This window comes from Macrobrachium rosenbergii, chromosome 2, assembly GCF_040412425.1.
Source record: "Macrobrachium rosenbergii isolate ZJJX-2024 chromosome 2, ASM4041242v1, whole genome shotgun sequence".
Classification (NCBI taxonomy): domain Eukaryota; kingdom Metazoa; phylum Arthropoda; class Malacostraca; order Decapoda; family Palaemonidae; genus Macrobrachium; species Macrobrachium rosenbergii.
In genome coordinates, this window is record NC_089742.1 from 93,921,508 (window position 1) to 93,942,009 (window position 20,502).

At 38.8% G+C, this 20,502-nt stretch overlaps 1 protein-coding gene across 1 annotated transcript in view; it reads left to right on the plus strand.

Moving 5' to 3' along the window:
- LOC136850111 (uncharacterized) overlaps positions 1-16,258 on the plus strand; it is a 34,326-nt gene extending 18,068 nt beyond the window's left edge. Inside the window, exons 2-6 of the mRNA XM_067123660.1 lie at positions 2,458-2,589; positions 3,154-3,299; positions 3,706-3,809; positions 13,109-14,034; positions 15,978-16,258. Of these exons, the coding sequence (XP_066979761.1) occupies positions 2,458-2,589; positions 3,154-3,299; positions 3,706-3,809; positions 13,109-14,034; positions 15,978-16,106 (1,437 nt within the window). The 3' untranslated portion in view covers positions 16,107-16,258. The remainder of the gene's footprint in view (positions 1-2,457; positions 2,590-3,153; positions 3,300-3,705; positions 3,810-13,108; positions 14,035-15,977) is intronic.
- Positions 16,259-20,502: the final 4,244 nt, after the last annotated feature.

Consider the following 20,502-nt stretch of genomic DNA (forward strand, 5'->3'; position numbering starts at 1 on the left):
GTGTTGAGATAAAGTAGCCCTTTGAGTCTCGAGCGTTATGAAGAGTCGCATTTCTGCACAGACAGCTTTTAATGACTTTGAATCGTGAGTCTTCTTGGCTCTAGATTCGCCCACTGACACAGCTGCCCCTCAACCTGGCCGACATCAACGCCTCCCTCCCTCCTTCCCTCCCTCCCTTGCTCTGCTCTGCTCTGCTCTGCTCTGCTCTGCTCTGCTCTTGTTCCAGTGTGTTTCTTTGCACTGAACATCGCATGCATGAGGAAATGGTCCTATATGTTCGGATTTATCTAACAGTTCGTTATAACAAGGAAATCTCAAATTGGTTTCTGACTTATTGGGACATTCAGTCAGTGCAGCTTTCTCTGTAGTGCAAGATGCCACTTGCTTCGACTACTACTCGTCTTACAGTCACGTCATTTCCATGAGTATACAGGTGAATTTAGGTGTAAACTTCTTTGCAGTTCACAGAATATTACTCGCAGAAACGCAAGTGACATGAAAACAAGTGTTGGAAAAGATACAACAATACTAAAAATGTTAAGAACCCTAGGTTGCAGTGTGCTCATCCTTCCAATGATAGACCTTGGTGATGACAGAGGAATCTGGCATGAAAGCTGGGAAAGACTAAGTACATAATTAACCTTCCCAAAGCCGCTTGACGTAAACAGGAAACCGTATTCGTATGTTTATATATATATATATATATATATATATATATATATATATATATATATATATATATATATATATATATATATATATATACATATACATACATATATAAATATATATACTGAAACATTTCCCATATCAGGGGAAGGGCTCCTAAATATCAAGAGAAAGAGAGAAAAGAATAGGAAGGCTATCGTTAATGATAGGGATTCACGAAAAGGAACTGTATATAAAAGGTGCCAGCAAATGTTCACAGCGATGATGGAAGAGCACTTTTGCCCTACGGAAATGAGATGGTGACGAAGTAGAAAGTCGAAACTCAAGTTCATTTTGGATCCTTGACAGCGTTCCAAAAAAACACGGATATCATTCGTGCTTTAGGTTAGTCTAACTTTCATAGTTAGCTTTAAGAGAAAAAGCATACATTATATAATGGCCTTCATGTCGAAGAGGTCTGTCCAGGAGTGACAGTCTTGAAGTCGACTTCCCAACATCCCTGTTGCCATGTCGCTTCTTCACCAATCGTAATGTTCTTTGCTTAGCCTACATGTTCTCTTTCACAGCCAGCTTATCGTTTAATGACTGGCTCAAACACATTAATGAATCTACTGAATATTAGCTATTAGACGATTATATATATATATATATATATATATATATATATATATATATATATATATATATATATATATATATATGTGTGTGTGCGTATATGTGTGTGTGTTTATGTATATATGTGCGTAAGTACACACATACATATATATTATATATATATATCAAACAGACATACAGTATACTACCTCATCCGTGCACTGATAGAAGTCATTCCTTTTTCCTTTTCCTCACCAGCCAAGCAAACAGGAGGAGCTCCTTCACTGAAACACTATTTCTAATGAAAACGAACAAGGCAAAATCGGATGGGAAAAAGGGGAATGATTTTACAGATCATCGGTTGCCAAGCAGAATGAATTCCCCTAAAGATACTTAGTGACAGGTCTGCCGGAAACAATTGGTCGTTTGTCCCCTTTCGCCATGTTGCTGAAATCTATGGAAACTGAAGTAGTCCTTTCAACTTTTTAGATATTTTTCCTTAAGTGAATCTTGTTTAAAAAAGCTTAAGAACATGAATTTAGATTTTGTTAGTGGAAGTATTAATCGAATCTTCGCGACAGTAACACAGCATTGCCATTGTCAACGGTCTTCCAACACTAGAGCGCTGTATGACAAACATTTTTTCCCAGCCCATTTTTCTGAAAATATTATATTAATATTAAACCCTCTCACCTCAAAAATGACTCAAGATGTAAGCTGCGTCAATAAATTATTTTTCATCGTATTGTTTCCTTTCTATGCTGAGTGAAGACCGAATGGCTTCTCTCATTGTGGCTGTAGCCTATAGGCCTACGTACTGCTCCATTCATTCCAAAGGTCAACCGGGAGGAAGAATTTTGAAATACACATAAAGCGAGACACTTTTGTCAGGCTGGTTGCTATTAGGTTATCTGAATTTCATTGGAAGACTTTGGCTGGCTTGTCATTTTGTATCTTTTTAGAATGTAAATCATATTGCAATACCTCGGGCAATTCTGCATGCTATATGCTTAGAGGTGCTGCGCCATCAACGAACAACAAGGGACACGCTAGGCGCTATTGGTTGTAGCTAGACATTCTCAGGCTAATAAGGCTGATCAACTGATTAGAATGAATACTTATCAAATTTGGATGCTTTTTTCTCAAGACAGATGCTCTGGAAGTGCAGATAAATTTCACTTTCTTTTTCGGCAGCGTCAGTGGGGCAAAAACCATGGCCGGTGTGGTGAGTGTGGTGACCCCTGGGACCTGCCCCGCCCCAGACCCAATGAGGCAGGTGGAACTTGGGGCACAGGTGTCATCTCCAAAGTATATCGCCAAGGTCAGGTAAGGTAAACAGGTAAAGAAAAGTAGAGCTTTGCGACACCCTGAAAGAATTAATTCCCTCCCACACTGAGACAACCAAAACTTTGTCTGTACAAGAATGTTCCCGGAATTTTCCCTCTACTGTAGACTCAGGGCATTATATAAGAGCTTGATTTTTTTTATTCTGCAATGCAGTAATGCCGGTGTTATGCCAGAATCAGTTTACATCTATATTACTAAAATACTACAGAGATAATGGCCATGTTAATTACTGAATCGCAGAATTTCTTTAAAGTAAACTCAACTATGTTCTATTGTCGCTAAAATGAAGAAACTGATGATTTTGCCAGAAAGTCACGTCACTCAAGTCTCATGTTTTGGCTGTCTTAAGGAAAGCAGTGATTCTCAGTCCTTGCTTTTGAACAGACGCACGCCGTCACAACAGATGGATATCATGCATAGGGAATAATGCGTAGAATTATAATTTTCTTTGCCACTTTCTGTGCAAAAAGAAAAATGCCTTTGCCTGCTGCTTCATAAGTCAAGTGTCTAGGAGATTTCATTCCATTTATTAATTCATTTCAGATCATTACAGTGACTGTCCACTTAACTGCCAACCACATGGGGTGGTTTGAGTTCCGTTTATGCCCGAATAACAATCCTAAACATTATGTGAAGCAAAGTTGCCTTAACAAACACGTCCTCAAGTTAGTGGACTACCCAGGAACAAGGTAAGACACGCCTGGATAACATGTCTAATGCTAACAACCACAAAAGTTCAAATAAAAAGCAATGTAAAAATTGTTATCCCGAAATGATTGAAAATCAGGAACACTATTCTTAAGATGGTATTTCATTTAGGAATTAAATGGATTCCAAATTACAAGAGGATAAGAAAACCGATAAACCGGGCGAAGTGCCCAAATTCTCCGTTATTCTTCTTCTTCTCGAGATACCAGAGCAAAGTGCTCGCCCGAAAGGAGGAGCAGCTTCAGTAAACCTGTAGAGATCTGATTCTCATATCAGTAACTGTTGCTTCGTTGATCTCTGCTGCTCATATTATTGTTATTATAAATTTATAAATAGTTGCGCGGGATGCTTCTGCACTGACATAACGGTCAACTTCGTCGTCCATAGGTATGAGCTGAAGCATTCACAAACTGGCTTGTTCAGAATCCGTCTACAGTTACCAGAAAATGTCATCTGCAGCCAGTGCGTTCTTCAGTGGCACTATACTACAGGTTAGTAAAAGTGAACAAAGAAATGATGCGCCCACATTCCAGAAATGTCATTTTAATCTTACTTAAATTCATAGAATTTCTTCAAGTTGAATTTCAAATCTATTTCCCAGATACAATTTCTATTGTTCAACTTTCTATTAGAAGAGCTGATGAAACAAAGCTTTTGTTATTCTGTAATAATATTTTATCTCGACAACTCATAGCACCTGGTTTACGTGAAACCTTAACTGTAATTCATGGCCGCTGCTTAGTAATCAACGTTTTAAGATACATAGTTATGAAATATTGGAAAATTCCAATATAATTTTTTTCAGAAAAAGGGAGGAGGGTCTTGAGCTAAGGCTTTCACAGTGACTGGTAATGATGACTTTTTCAAGGACTTTGTTCTACCATTTCTGCATGTGTCTCTGTACAAAACCACTGCTTGTTAACGACCGAGGACATCTCAGGTGGTGTGACTTGGTAGCAAAGAATTCTGCTGCTGGAGTGACTATTAACGAGCGTGCCCTGCAAACACGGAGCTCAAAACCATAAAAAGTGCAGGAAAGGATAACCACTTGGGGTGATGATTATGTCTCAGAAAATGGGGGATACCACCTTTGTGCCCTGAGGCAATCACCTTGAACACTTGGGGACAAGGATGGCCAAAATAGCCCATCAAAAGCAGGAAAAATTCAAAACGGATTTACTCTGCGGACAGATGTTAACTGTTCAATGTGCTCTTTCAAAGGAAGACTGACAGCTTCCGTGCTTAACCCAGCAATTAGGGAAGATCTCTGACGATTAATGCTAAGTTGATCACATGAACGAACCCAAGCAAATTTTGCATCAGCATGATTGATTTCATCGCACTACGAGAACATAAAGGCTTGAACTGGGCTTGTGGGCTACGCTAATTGCTATGGGAAACTTATATACATTGAGCCCCTTGAATTTAAAGTCCCAAAAACTTTGCGGCAGCAGCTAGGAATAGGGAACCTTGTCAGTGTGAACACTCCCTCCTTCCCACTATATGCCAGGAATGTTTTCAAGACTTTCAGGAGTAATGTGGCTGTGCCAATAGCACATACGCTAAGCACTGATGCAACTCAAGATCTCCTTACGCTTTCTCTAGTGATTCTTTTACACTAATAGCAGCACTTGCGAATTTAAGCTTAATATATATTTAATATGAACATATATTTACTATAATCTTTTCAGTTCTGGGAAAAACAAACCCAATCCCATTAGAGCCAAGGAGATTTATGTATCAAGGGAAAGGAAACTTGCACAGACAGGTAAACTTTGCATGATTAATTTTCAACCCAATTCTCAGTTAGTGATTACAGAATATAAATACAACATTATTTTCTGATGGAAAATAAGGTTCTGATATTAAAAAAAAAAAAAAAAAACATGCACAGATAATTATACGAAAAACATGATCCCAATAGTTAGTTCAAAGGGAAAGTTAGAATCATTGTATCAAAACAAAAATGACACCCTGGATGATGTTCAGTAGCCAACTTGATCAATATCACAATATATCATCATTGTCATCCTCACCTCTAACGTCACGTGAACAAAGAGACTAGAATTCTCCCTCTCATGCCTTTCCCTTCCCCTGCGTTATCCCTCGCAAATTTCCAGGCGTCTCCAGCCTATCTTCTCATTGTCCTTATTTAGGCTATCCATGGAAGTCTTGGTCTTCCAACCAACCACTCTGGTGCCCAGGGATTGTGCGCTCCATCCTCCCATTTGACTCTTCATATCCTTTTTAAAACTTTGTTCTCGAATTGATAAAGTCTTTTTAATATAGTTTCATTATTACACCATGTTTCATGGACATATAGGAATACAGATCGTACCAGGCTTATTTATAGTCTTACTTTTGTGTTTGTTTGCAATTCACTTGATGTACTAATCCTATTCAGTTCATTATTCGACTGTTTTTTTCTGTAGTCTTTCACTAAATTCCAGCTCAAGAGATCCTGTGCTGGATATCATAGTTCCTAAATATGTTCAAGATTCAACTTCGTTAATTACTTCGCCATCTAAGGTTATTTTACTCTTAACCCATGCAGTACATGTCCTTATCGATTCTGTTTTCTTAGATTTATTTTGAGTTCCTTCTCTCTAGAAATATGATGCATTCTATTAAGCAGGCATTGTAAATCATTTGTGGTTCTGCTGGCTAAAACAGAATCATCCACACATTCCTGGCCTGTCAGCTTTCCATCGTTTTCCACTCTAAACTTTCTGTTCCGTCCCGAACACTGTCTTCTTTGTTAAGCGTGAGAAATGTTAACAGCAAATGTAAGATAACATTCCACTGTAGCATCCTATTATTTACTGCCACTTCACTTTACAAGACCTTGTTAACTGTAACTTGGCTTCTACTTTATTCGTGGGTCATTTCGATGAGCTTCACAAAATGATGTCAAACGTTCCAAAATATTGGTCCTCATCAACTGGGGCAAAGAAACAAGACGGAAGAACAATCCGAATGTTATCGAAGCAGCTGAAGTTAACCACACTAGCAAGATTTTCTGTTAGGCGTCACACACCACCGGTCAAATACCCTTTAAATACGTTTGCCAAGTTCTGTCCATTGATAGTGACTGAATATTCTGCAGTTTCCCGATTTCTCTACCAAGCAGATGCTAATGTATGACTAAGTTTTCTTCAAGTCTTTTTTATTTCTTTTATGGAACATGTCAAAATGATATTTTTTCCTAACTATAGTTAAAACTCAAGCAAACACTTTCCTGTACACATTGAACTGCCTTTTTCTTAATGAAACCTCGTTTTAGCAGACCATGCCAAGAATACTTTTTCTTAACACATTTTTTCGGCTGTAGCGTCACCCCCGGAGCATTGATAAGAAGATTACTTTTCATTCGCTTTTTCTTAACAGGAAAAGCAGTATTATGGATTTCGAAAAGTTCATAAAGAAACGGTCTCAGGCATGATTCACATTTCTGATTTGAGACAAAGGTTACATAATTATTATGTGGCTGACAAAACTGCAGTTGCAGCAGTGTCGCCAGTCTAGTTTCAGTGGTCTTTGAACTACGCATACAATTATTTCTAAACATAAAATAGACAGGCAAATCGGTCGGTTAAAGGAAACAGCATTACACCCGAGTCCTGATTCCTACCCTCCTTGAAATTAACCCAAATATGACCAGTTAGAGAATATTGTGTTATAAAGTTACTATCATTAAACTGAGCTGGCATTAAAACAACGGAAGAAAATCCGTACCTAAATGAACTTGCAGTAAACTTATCAATATACCTTAGTTAAAGAGGGTTAAATAGAATATTCAAATCTCCTACAATCTTAACCTTCGTGTTCCGCGGAAAACTCTGAACACTCTCACCAACGAACATCTCATTAAAAAGCGATGGGTCAACGCTTGGGGAACGATAAACACAGAAAATACCATCTCTAATCAAAATTTTCCCCATCAAAACAATGGTCATACTTACAGTAAATTATCTGATTGACAAAGGTTAGTTTTTCATCAAACTTTGAATTCAGCTGTTCATCATAACACATTTTATTTACCCACCAAAATTATCTCTATAAACATTACCTTGCTAATAAACACTAATATCAAAAACGTGATCGGTACTTTCAGTTAGCCACGTTCAGTCAAAACAATAAATGAAGGAAAGAAGCTGAAAACTGTAGCTTAAAAAAAAAAATTAACTTGATCACATTTACGTGTTAGAAGCATTTTTATTTTATGTATGTCTTCAGATTGTGTTTTAGAAGAAATCCAGATGGAATGCCCAATTTCCGACATTTTATTTCCCAAGATAGAGGATACTTCCAAATGGCGGCCGTCCGTGTCCTTACTTTCGCTCACAACGTAGCCAAGTAGCACCTCAAATTGAAGGTAGTTCAACAAAGAGTGTAGCAGATACATCAGTTCTACATCTTATTCATTTCGGTCGATACTAAACGCATTTCAGACTGATCAGTGCTTGTACTGCGATGCGTTCTTTCATCCAGATATAATAAACATCAAAATAAGGTTCAAAACAAAATTTCTATTGAAAACAAGCCCTTTCAAACACTTTTACCTTCAACCACAAGGAAATTAAAATGGAATAAACATGTTTGTATGATGATCATTACCATGAGATCACGAACCATTGTTCATTTAGCACTCTTGCCTTAGATAATCCTTATATAAAAAATAGGAACAAAAATAGTCTCAGTGATATGCAATACGCTGTTGAAGAACCTCTGAGTGTAATGCTGCAAGGGACGTCTCCAAAAGGCCGTCCCCCTTGTCCTTGAAAGCCTTGGAGACATTTCTTGCTGCTATTGTGAGGTCTTCCTTGATAGTCTTGTCTTTTGACTCTGACCAGTTTGTGAAACACTTCCAAAGAACAGCCCAGTGAGATTCCAAAGTGAGTTTGTGGGATTGGATCACTCGGTTCCAAGCCTTTCCTTTCAAAATGTTGAGAGCAGTACTTCCTAAAAATGCTCCACTTTCAGTCCAGATGCCGAAAAGTCAAGAAGACTCCATGTACCGCCCAATTACTTTTGAAAAGTTCATCCGCACATTGAAACCACCAATCATTACAACAAGATTTTTGCACTCTTTTGGTTTGTCCCATTGCAGCATTTTGGCCTTGCAGTACAGCTGCGCTCGTCAAGAGTTATGAATGCGAACTTTTCCCCCTTTGTCATTGCTTGACACTTTTTGATCACTGTCCAGATGGTGTCAAAGTCGTGGATTGGACACGGGTATATTTCTGTCCTAGGTGGATCAGATTTTTATCATTTCTGATGGGATCCACTCCATCCTGGAACTTTTTCTCCATCTGGCTGGTGTTGTTGAGAAACTGTCCAAGCTTAGTCAGCAACTTCAGACTCTGCTATCTCACTAGCATCAGGCTTGTACTATTCTGTGTCAACGTTTCCAGGTAAGTGTGGTTCTGACTTTTTGTTTTTCAGGTTTGAGTCATCTATATCAGTGAAACTAGTTGGCATGGTTACAACTCTTGAAGCTGCAGGGGATACGACCAAGTCTATCTGACATTCATTTGAAAGTTTCGCTTCAGAGCAGCACACTGACTTGCATGAAAAGTGCCCATTCCACTCAGAGTTTCTTCTTTGATGTCAATGTTGTCACTGGCAAATCGGATGTATCCCTTTTGTGTTCCCTGTGAGAAATTCCTCGGAATCAATACTTCCCCATGATCTCAATACCTGTGGAGAATGTTGTTTGCAATGGCAGTGTCAACCCGCAGAACAGTGTCATATGAGACTGAATGTTCGGCAGCATGAAGCAGAGCCACCAGGTCTTTTGAACAGGAATTTGAAAACAAACTGTTGAAAAAGACATTAACCTACGCTCAAAATAAAAATTAAAAAAAAGCTGACAGGATGAACAATATCGCCTTTACATTTAATTCCACCTAAATAAAACGTGTTTATTGCACCAAAGTGCATAGGAAAAAACATAAAGTTTGTCTTTGAACTCCAGCTAAGAGCAGAAATACGTGAAAATGCCTATTCGAAAGTCCACCATTTTGTATCCAATATAGTTCCTCGCTGGGTGAGGGGGTTCCGTTCTCAGCTACCACTCCGTTGGTCGCGAGTTCGAATCTCCGACCGTCCAGTGAAGAACAAGAGGAATTTGTTTCTGGTGATAGAAATTCATTTCTCGCTATAATGTGGTTCGGATTCCACAATAAGCTGTAGGTCCCGTTGCTAGGTAACCAATTGGTTCTTAGCCAGGTAAAAATAAATCTAATCCTTCGGGCCAGCCCTACGAGAGCTGTTAATCAGCTCAGTGGTCTGGTTAAACTTAGATATACTTAACTGTATCCAATATGGCGGCCAAACTATTGGTCGAGCAAGGTAGCATCCCATTTGAACGCGTTCACAAACATCATAATACCAAAGTCAGTTGAGATGTTGGTTTCTAACAAGTAAATGCGACCAAGTTTACCATTTCTGACCACAGCCACCTAACGTAGCTCTAAATCTTGTAGGAAATTTTGCTTTCAATGGCCATGGTCCATACACCATTATATTTCTGTACTGCATCAAAAACTCAGAGAAATAAATGCTTTCAGGCTTTGCTTGACGAGCAGAGGTTATGATCTTTTTCTAACAATTGATGAAGAGCAAAATGTCTGCAAATAAGTTGGTTTTTTCTTACAAAACGAGGTAACACTCATAATGTTTTCACTCTCAATCACATCCGTAATTGCTCGCTCATAGTGGGTAATAAAGGTATCCTTCATCATCGAAGGACTTTTTATAAGATCTTTACCACCCATCCAGAGCATAGTAATAAATTCATTTTTGCCCTTTGCTTTATTTTATCAACACAAAACTCAAGTTCACTCTCCTTTTGAGGGTCCCAAAGCCTCAGACTGAGTGGCACGACAAGGTGGAGTGCGTTCAGAAAAGTCTGGGTTGCATTTGCGTATCTAACGAATTTGTTCAGCAAGGTCATCACATCACCCTGCTTGATGAGTGAATGTATTCCCTGGAGAAGTTCCTTGTTTGACTTTAACTGAATAATGCAAATAACCCTTTAACTAAATCTTTAACTAGATAATCAAAAACCCACCAGGATGCAAATCTTTAACTAGATAATCCAAAAAAAACCCAAAAACCAGGATGCAAATCTTTAACTAGATAATCCAAAAACCCACCAGGATGCAAATCTTTAACTAGATAATCCAAAAACCCACCAGGATGCAAATCTTTAACTAGATAATCCAAAAACCCACCAGGATGCAAATCTTTAACTAGATAATCCAAAAACCCACCAGGATGCAAATCTTTAACTGGATAATCCAAAAACCCACCAGGATGCAAATCTTTAACAAGATAATCAAAAAACCCACCAGGATGCAAATCTTTAACTAGATAATCCAAAAACCCACCAGGATGCAAATCTTTAACTAGATAATCCAAAAACCCACCAGGATGCAAATCTTTAACTAGATAATCCAAAAACCCACCAGGATGCAAATCTTTAACTAGATAATCCAAAAACCCACCAGGATGCAAATCTTTAACTAGATAATCCAAAAACCCACCAGGATGCAAATCTTTAACTAGATAATCCAAAAATCTTTAACTAGATAATCCAAAAACCCACCAGGATGCAAATCTTTAACCCAAAAACCCACCAGGATGCAAATCTTTAACTAGATAATGCAAATCACTAAAACCCACCAGGATGCAAATCTTTCTAGATTAACAGGATGGATAATCCAAAAACCCACCAGGATGCAAATCTTTAACTAGATAATCCAAAAACCCACCAGGATGCAAATCTTTAACTAGATAATCCAAAAACCCACCAGGATGCAAATCTTTAACTAGGATAATCCAAAAACCCACCAGGATGCAAATCTTTAACTAGATAATCCAAAAACCCACCAGGATGCAAATCTTTAACTAGATAATCCAAAAACCCACCAGGATGCAAATCTTTAACTAGATAATCCAAAAACCCACCAGGATGCAAATCTTTAACAGGATAATCCAAAAACCCACCAGGATGCAAATCTTTAACTAGATAATCCAAAAACCCACCAGGATGCAAATCTTTAACTAGATAATCCAAAAACCCACCAGGATGCAAATCTTTAACTAGATAATCCAAAAACCCACCAGGATGCAAATCTTTAACTAGATAATCCAAAAACCCACCAGGATGCAAATCTTTAACTAGATAATCCAAAAACCCACCAGGATGCAAATCTTTAACTAGATAATCCAAAAACCCAAAAACCCACCAGGATGCAAATCTTTAACTAGATAATCCTAGATAATCAAAAACCCACCAGGATGCAAATCTTTAACTAGATAATCCAAAAACCCTTTAACTAGATAATCATGGATCCAAAAACCCACCAGGATGCAAATCTTTAACTAGATAATCCAAAAACCCATCAGGATGCAAATCTTTAACTAGATAATCCAAAAACCCACCAGGATGCAAATCTTTAACTTGATAATCCAAAAACCCACCAGGATGCAAATCTTTAACAGATAATCCAAAAACCCACCAGGATGCAAATCTTTAACAGGATAATCCAAAAACCCACCAGGATGCAAATCTTTAACTAGATAATCCAAAAACCCACCAGGATGCAAATCTTTAACTAGATAATCCAAAAACCCACCAGGATGCAAATCTTTCTTTCTTTAACTAGATAAACAGGATAATCTTTAACAAAAACCAAAAACCCACCAGGATGCAAATCTTTAACTAGATAATCCAAAAACCCACCAGGATGCAAATCTTTAACTAGATAATCCAAAAACTAGATAACCAGGATGCAAATCTTTAACTAGATAATCCAAAAACCCACCAGGATGCAAATCTTTAACTAGATAATCCAAAAACCCACCAGGATGCAAATCTTTAACTAGATAATCGATAATCCAAAAACCCACCAGGATGCAAATCTTTAACTAGATAATCCAAAAACCCACCAGGATGCAAAACTAGATAATCCAAAAACCCACCAGGATGCAAATCTTTAACTAGATAATCCAAAAACCCACCAGGATGCAAATCTTTAACTAGATAATCCAAAAACCCACCAGGATGCAAATCTTTGACATCGGTCTGGTTTCTGTTTGTCCTATTTCAACCCAGTGTAATAGAACTCAATTTTTAGTCTTAGCTGCTGATTTCTTGAAAGTCCTACATTTTTCTCAGGACCATAAAAAATTGAGCACAGAATCCATTTTAGATTGATCATTAACACTTCCAAATCAAGCTCATGCGATGAAGATTCACCAGAATTCGGAAAATCTATGTACGTCTCTTTATTTGCCTTCACAGGAGAACTGCCATCTCGCAGCTCGTTGGTCTCCATTGCTGTGGCCATTTTGCTTTAATGGATGAGAAATCTTGTTTCACTTTTCACGAATTTTTTAATATTCTTATGATCTTCCTCCACTTAAATTAATTTCATGAAAATCACGAGACATTCGCCGAATCCTTTTCTTAAATATAAATAGGTATGAGGCCCCGAGACTAACAAATCTTCAAATTTAGCTGGAGAAGCTCACGTCCATAACATTCCTTACGAGGTTCCCTAGACTAGATCTCATAAAATTATTTACTGGGAAATTACCTCTTTCAGAAAAACCGTTGATCAGCTGGGAAAAATCAATGTTATCTATTAGCTTGTGAATTGTTTGAAGTCACTGTAGGGTTAAAAATGCTATCAACGTTTCTTTTTCTCACTGATGAGAGCACCTGTTATGAAATGGTTCATAATAAACGGTAAAAATGCATGTTTATTCCTTATTGCAGGTAATAATTGGGGTTTCTGTAAAGATGGATCCAATCAACCAGGATGTGGCCCGCAAGAAGTTTTCCGAGGCTGTTCGGATGTGGCGATCTTTGCTCCTGATGATTCGACCTATTTCCTGTTCCACAATCTCACAAGAGAGGCTGACCTCTCTCACTTTTTGCATCTAAATGAAACGCCTCAAGCTGACGAAGAGGAATATGACAGCACTATAAAGACAGTTATTCCTGGAACCACAGACGGTCCACAAACTAATGATATAAATGTAGCAGATGTTGATGTAGAACCTAAGAAGGTGAAAGATATCAAAGCGACCAATGTCCGTAATTCTCTTTTCCCTAATACTAGGAGACCTTCTATAACATTTATTGATGATCAGAAACCAAAAACTAAACAAACTGATGAGATGAAAGTTTTAAAATTTGTACACAATTTTCGCAGAAAGCACCAAAACTCTTTTAAAACGGTGGGCAAGAAATACGTATCATCAGATGACTTCAGAAAGGGATATCCCAAGGATGACCCAATATCTGCACCAACACCCTTTTTACCTCACAATGAAGAACCGTTTGAGGAACATAAGCCTATCATAATCAATTCAAATTTAGTTGGGGTCACACCAAGTCCTTTAGGCCCACCGCTTGTCTTCCAACTGCCAGCACCAGAACACTCGTCCATCGTTCAAGAATCCCCTCGTTTCAAACATCCCAGCCAGTCTCCAGAAGAATACAGACTTGTCATTGGAGATTCTAGGAGTGAAACACTTATTCCAGACGCTGTTGAAACAACTTTGATCATTCCTGTGCAAGATACTACTTCGTCACATATCTCAACCATGCCCCTAACTCCATTACAGATGCTTTCGGGAATTACTTCAGCATCAAATGGCGAAGTTCCTACTGCTGCATCACCTACCTCTGCTATGCAGGTAAGTTCAGAAATTATTAGTTATATATATATATATATATATATATATATATATATATATATATATATATATATATATATATATATATATATATATATATATATATATATATATATATATATATGTGAAGGACTCAATCGCTCATAGAGCCCAGATGCATACAACTCTAAAAACAATTGCACCATATTAACATAGCAGGAATTCCATGATCCTGGCAATTATCAGTAAATCGTAGAGGTGGAAAGTGTATAAAGAAATGGTAATCACTTTTTCATAGCATAGTTTTAAATGCTGCAAGAATGCTGAAACAGAAACGAATAAAAACCACACACCAATGATCCATTATTTGCTAAACATGCAAATTGCATAAAGAAATTATTTCATGATGTTTTTCGTGCTTTTTGTTATTGTTTCATTAGTTCATAAATAACTGCAGTTTACAGAATCGTTCATTATTTAGTCACGAACATACAATTTGATATCACACATTCTCTTGTCAATTTCTGGAAATAACAAAAAGCACGACAACATCATAAAACAATTTCTTTATGCAATTTGCATTTCACTCTGGGGATGTTAAGAAAATTCTAGATAATCTTGATAGTTAGGGTGGAGAAGATCCTGATGGTTTCTTCCCTTTGTTTCTCAAAAAAGTTTTTAGCGCGTTGTCACCCAAGGTTAGTAGATTCTAGAGATTTTTATGGCGGCATCATATCTTTTCAGATGAGTGCAAGCTTAGTATTACAGTCTCTGTTCCAAAGAGTGGCATATCTGCAGGTTGCAGTAACTACGGCCAATTTCTATTCTCCCTATGCTCTCCAAAGTTGTTGAAAACATTTTTAAGCCACTATATAGGTACAAGGAATCTAAATGATTGTTAGCTGATAGTCAATATGCATACAAAGAGCAGTTAGGTACCGCAATGCTCCTTTAGGCTTGACATGCCATTTGCAAGAGAACCTTAATAAGGGTTTTGAGTGCAGAATAATTAAAATAGATTCCAGTGTTGCTTTCGATTTAGTAAATCATAAGGCACTGATTTGTATACTTCTTCAGAATCTTAGAGAGGGTGGATATCTTTTAGGATTACTTCAAGATCTCCTTACATGTAGGCAGCAGTGAGTTACTTACTGTTGATGGGTTCTTTAGTGAACCAAGACCTACTGTGTCTGAAACAGAAATGAGTTCAGCTCTCAGGTGAGGAACACCACAGTACTGGTTACAATGCAGCCATCGCCAATGCACGTGCAATAACGGAGGTCTTCGACATTCCTGCGTCCTCTCCAGAGAAAAGGTCAAGGAAAAAGGCAGCAGCAGCATTATATGAATATCACCGTAAATATGTTATATCTGAATTTAGCATCTAATTTTCCTTCTTGTTGTCGATTAGATAACATTCATCATCCGTTAAGACGAGTCATTCCACACTCTTGAAACGGAAAGGGCTGCAGTAGCAGAAAGTTCCCACTTGGCATTGTACAGTAGGTGAAGTTCTATGCTTTTTTTACGTTGTTCGTCCTCCCGAACTTCTCTCCACGCGTGCAAATGTCGCAGAACGCTTATAACAATACCTAGGTTAATAATATCTCCTGAAAAATTTTCCTACAAATATATGAAAAAATCAATTTCATGCAGAGATATTCACAAATACCAACATCACCCACATTTCTTCACAATTTCTGCATTAAACATTAAACAAGAAAAAGTTTGATAAATGTATCAACGATGTTCGCCTCTTTCAATGACGACTGGAGGTTTTCTATCCTTATGATTATGTTACAGTCTATTCACGTGCCACGAGGTACAGTATTTCCCGAAGATTTTTGTCCCGGTTAATGTCAGTCAGACAAGAGGTGCTCCGGCGCCTGAGGGGACGTTCCCAACTATGTTTTACTGTGCTAATGTTCGTTCCTGCTTTTGAATAACGCTGATATTATTTCCAGGTTCCAGTATCCAGTCAGCACAAGGGAGATGCAATGCAGCGCCTCATGATTCTGAAACAAGTCCTTGATCTTGCAGCTTCCTCTGCCAATATTCCTCAGGAATCACCTGTTGTTCTTATCATCGCCTGAGAAACGGGACTTTAATTGTACTTGTTGTTAATTAACGTCATAAGCCTCGTTTCCTTCTGTCTGTGTAAACAATGTTTTTTCCTCTGTTGTTTGATACGTTAATGATGCTTTTATTGTGTGCCGAATACATCTAGTAAAGATATCAATGCCGATATCAGTTTAAGTTGAGAATTCCCCATTCTTAATTGAGTTTGTGAGCCGGATTTACGGAAGATCAGGAATTCTTTTCGAAATTCCTTTTCAGTTTCATAAGGAACATTTGAACCTCCTGTCCAGAGTAGAGAATTGTAGTCAATGAAATGCCCTTCCTCTTCAAGTAGTATGTAGTCGACCATTCGACACAGTCATGGTTAAAGCTGACCTCACCTCACAGGGCTCATGGAACATATTGTCTCGTGTTTGTTTGCCCGGCCAAGATGGCAGAAAATTGACGGCAGCTACAGTACAGCTTGAGATAACTGAAGCTTGACATCATTCGTTTCTTGAAACGGACTCACAGCTTTATAAAAACTGTTTATTCCAAACTTCACGAGTATGCAGAAAAACAGCATACCCAGTATAATCTTCGTCATAGGTTTAGTAACATAGCTTACTGGGTATGCGAAAAATCCACCTAGCGATAATATGATATTTTTCGATAGCTATGACGTCAGACCAGAAAATCACAGTCCGACTTTTTTTATATAACTTACAAGAAATAAATAATTTAAAATTTATGAATTAAAAGGACAGATGCAAGCAGGTCTATTATGCAAAATAAGTGTGAGGCATAACCAGTAAACCCCTAAAAATACCAACCTAACGTACCCTAGCATTAGCTTGAGGTGCTGCCCAGGTGTAAGAGGCCGTGCTGGCTCAAAGGTCAATGGCAGTGGCAGCTTATAAAATCTAGAAAGATCGTGACGGAGGCATCCTTAAAGATATTTTCATGTCTCGCCCAGCTGTAAGAGGCCGTGCTGGCTATGGCAGTGAAATATTTTCATGTCTCGGCTTGAGCAGTGCAATAGGGAGTTCGACGCTAAAAGTGACCAACTTTCTTTTAGCGGCCTTGGCAGAATTTGTCTCCTCCACGCAGACAGGGTACAGACCCTATTTGCATAGAGAAATTGTTACTGGCTGTGCACTGTAAATATGCTTTCACTTAGTACTTCTATTATTTATATTTATTCTATACAGACTGAATAATAATGATGAATGATCCAAGTCGATCAGACTCGTTTTCTCAGTGTGTTATGCGACCTCTGCCATCAGATGAAGAGACACCATCGGCCTCGTACCATCTCACGAGTCTCCTCTTTCTAAGTCAACTGAACTGCAAGAAAAGAGCCTTGATCGAGAGATTCCTGAGGGATAAAAGGCCGTAGCAAATGATTCTCCCATTGGGCATTTAACTGATGCCCACAAGGATGGACAACAAGGAGCTGAATACGGCGGATCGTCAAACGAGAAGGAAGCGAGTTTTGACGACCCTCGTTCGGCCTGTGCATCTAGTACAGGATAATTACAAATATTAAGTAGGCATTCAATTTTTCAATCGTCTATCTGGGATTGTCAGCCTTGCATTGAAAATGAGATTGTCTAAGTGAGCAGAAAAGAAAACGGAAAACAGTGACGCCTGCGTCAGCACAATCACTGCTGGTGACTGAAGGACTAGAACACGAACTGGAGGAGCGTCTTCTCAAACCCGACAGAATGGCTGCTGCGAAGGATCGGGGCGGACTTTCGCACCTGTCTTCTTTTCGTAGAAAGGAGAGGCATAGGAAGGAAGGAAACACCGCAAGTTATGAGTCTTACCCTAAATACATGCCTGCGGAAGATAAGATTATTAAAAAAAATGTTGATCATACTTAAATCCCATTCGTCACTGCGTATAAGTTCATGAAGTGCAAGTCACATTAGCGAAAGGATAATTTATGTTGATCAGTCCTCCGAGTGTTGAAGAAAACAAGACCTGCCAGACAAGTACGATGCTTGTTCGAGGATAAATTGCGAGAGCATTAAAACGATCGAAAAAGAAAATAATCTGAATGTATGTACTCATTCGTTACTGGCATGTCCTGATTTGTCCCCCAACTCCTTATTAGTTCTGTGTTGGAAGAGGCATAACCGGCATTCAGTAACTCTCAAAATAGGAGACTTGGGGAAAAGGAAATGTCAGATGATCTGAAGTGAACGCGGGTCTATTAAAAACGTGAATATATGAAAATACGCCGTAATGTTCGCATATGTGAAAGCGTCACAAAGGAAGTAGGAATGAACATATCCCTGACATGACTGAAGTCGGAGACAAAATGTAGCATAAATCTGCGGCTGTAAGTGGCCACCGGTGCTCTGTGTGTCATTCACAAACCTAAATTACTTCCGGTGTTCACATTTGTTATTTTGAAATCCAGGGTTAATTAAGAATTGTGAATTGCTGCTGTTCTGTTACAATAAATGGAACAAGAAGTGGTTGGTAGTCTTCTGTAAGGTTTGTCAAATATAGGCTACTAACCCGCAAATGACTGCATGCATGAAAAAGCGTGAATGGGAGAATCCGGGAGAGAGTCGACGGATAAATAGAAGAGAGAAAATCTGTAAGAACTGATATAGTAACAAGGTACAGAAAGTAAGCAAAATAGAAATGTATCCCCAGCGTTCACTTCACTCCCATGTCAATCTAATTCAGGCTCTATTAGATTATGAAAAGACTTTCACTAAGCTTCAGTTAGTGTAGATAGGTGAGAGAAAGTCCGGTAATGCTAATTCTCTGATTTGCATTCCGTCAAGTCAAGATCAGACAGAACGCAGCTTTATCCAATATTTATTGAAAAATCTGGAAAACAATGAAAGCAAGTAAAAAATGCCCAGAAGTTTCTTCAGCGCAATCAAGTTTCCCGTATAGCTTATAATCAAGGCGACCGAAAATACCTCTATCTTCAGTGGTCTCGGTATAATGGTATATGAGCCACGGCCCATGAAACTCTAAGCCGGCCGTGGTGGCCTGTGTTGTTGCGTTTCCAGAAGCACAATCATGGCTAACTTTAACCTTAAATGAAATAAAAACTACTTAGGTTAAAGGGCTGCAATTTGGTATGTTTCATGATTGGAGGGCGGATGATCGACATACCAATTTGCAGCCCTCTAGCCTTAGTAGTTTTTAAGATCTGAGTGCGGACAGAAAACGTGTGGACAAAAAAAAGTGCGGACGGACAGACAAAGCTGGCACAGTAGTTTTATTTTCAGAAAACTAAAGTGAGCAGTTTATCTGCTTACAGAAGCAGGGATTGTAAAGAAAAGGGGTGGGGGATAAAGGGGGGGTTAAATAAACAAAAACGTGTCTTAGGGGATATGGACCCATAGAATTTTGAGAAATCCGTAAACCTCTGCTTGTGTAAGGAAATAAACTGCTCATTTTTTCAGATTTATCAAAAGGTGGCTGCTGAAGAGCAAGAGCGGTACCAGGTTGCTACCTGGTTCCTAAGCACTAACTCCACAAACATACTGTAGTTGGGGGCACACTGCACTACACTATCGTGTTAGGTGCATAGCTTTATTCCCTTTGTTTTTTGCATGCTTTTATTTAACTTGACTTCTGCACTTGTCTGTCTGTTTGGGTCAAATCTTGTAACTCAATTTTCAACCTGTTCCCTTCGTCCGATGGACTAAATTTTGCACAGTTGTTACTCAATCCCGGTAACAATAGGACCTTACATGATCAGTAGGTCAGCAGTGACCTCTAGTGACCCTACAGTGACCTCTCCAGTATCTCAGGATTTTTATGAAACTTAAGATTTTTCACAACTTCTTTGACTCAGTAGAATCTATCTTCTATATAACCCCGCCCCCTCCCCCTTCCCCTCCCATCCCTCTCCCCAGCACATGATAAAGTGATAATTTAGCTGTGTCCTCCCCATCCCCTTCCCTTCCCTTTTCCATCCCCTCCCCCTTGCAGAGCACACAATCAAGTGTTAATTTAGCTGTGTCCTCTCCCTCCCCTTCCCTCTTTCCTCCCCATCCCCTTCCCGTTCCCCAACCCTCCCCCTTCCTTCTGGAGCATGCGATCAAATGTTTATTTAGCTGTGTCCTCCTCCTCCCCTTCCCTCTTCCATCACCTCCTCCCTCTCCCCCTCCTCCTTCCGGAGCACACGATCAAGTGTTGATTTAGCTTTGTCCTCCCAATCCCCTTCCTTCTTCCCTCCCCTTCCCTCTGTCAGGACCCTTCTCTAAGGGCTATCATACATATACACAAGACTTTGCAGAAGAACAATAAATTTCAACAGGTGTTCTCCAAAGTTAAAGTCACGAAAGGTGAGATAACAGTCAGTGTGCAAATATTAACAGAGGGATACAAATACCTAAAGTAAAAATATTATAATATATTTACAAGCACGATACAGATAGAAGTGATTGCCGG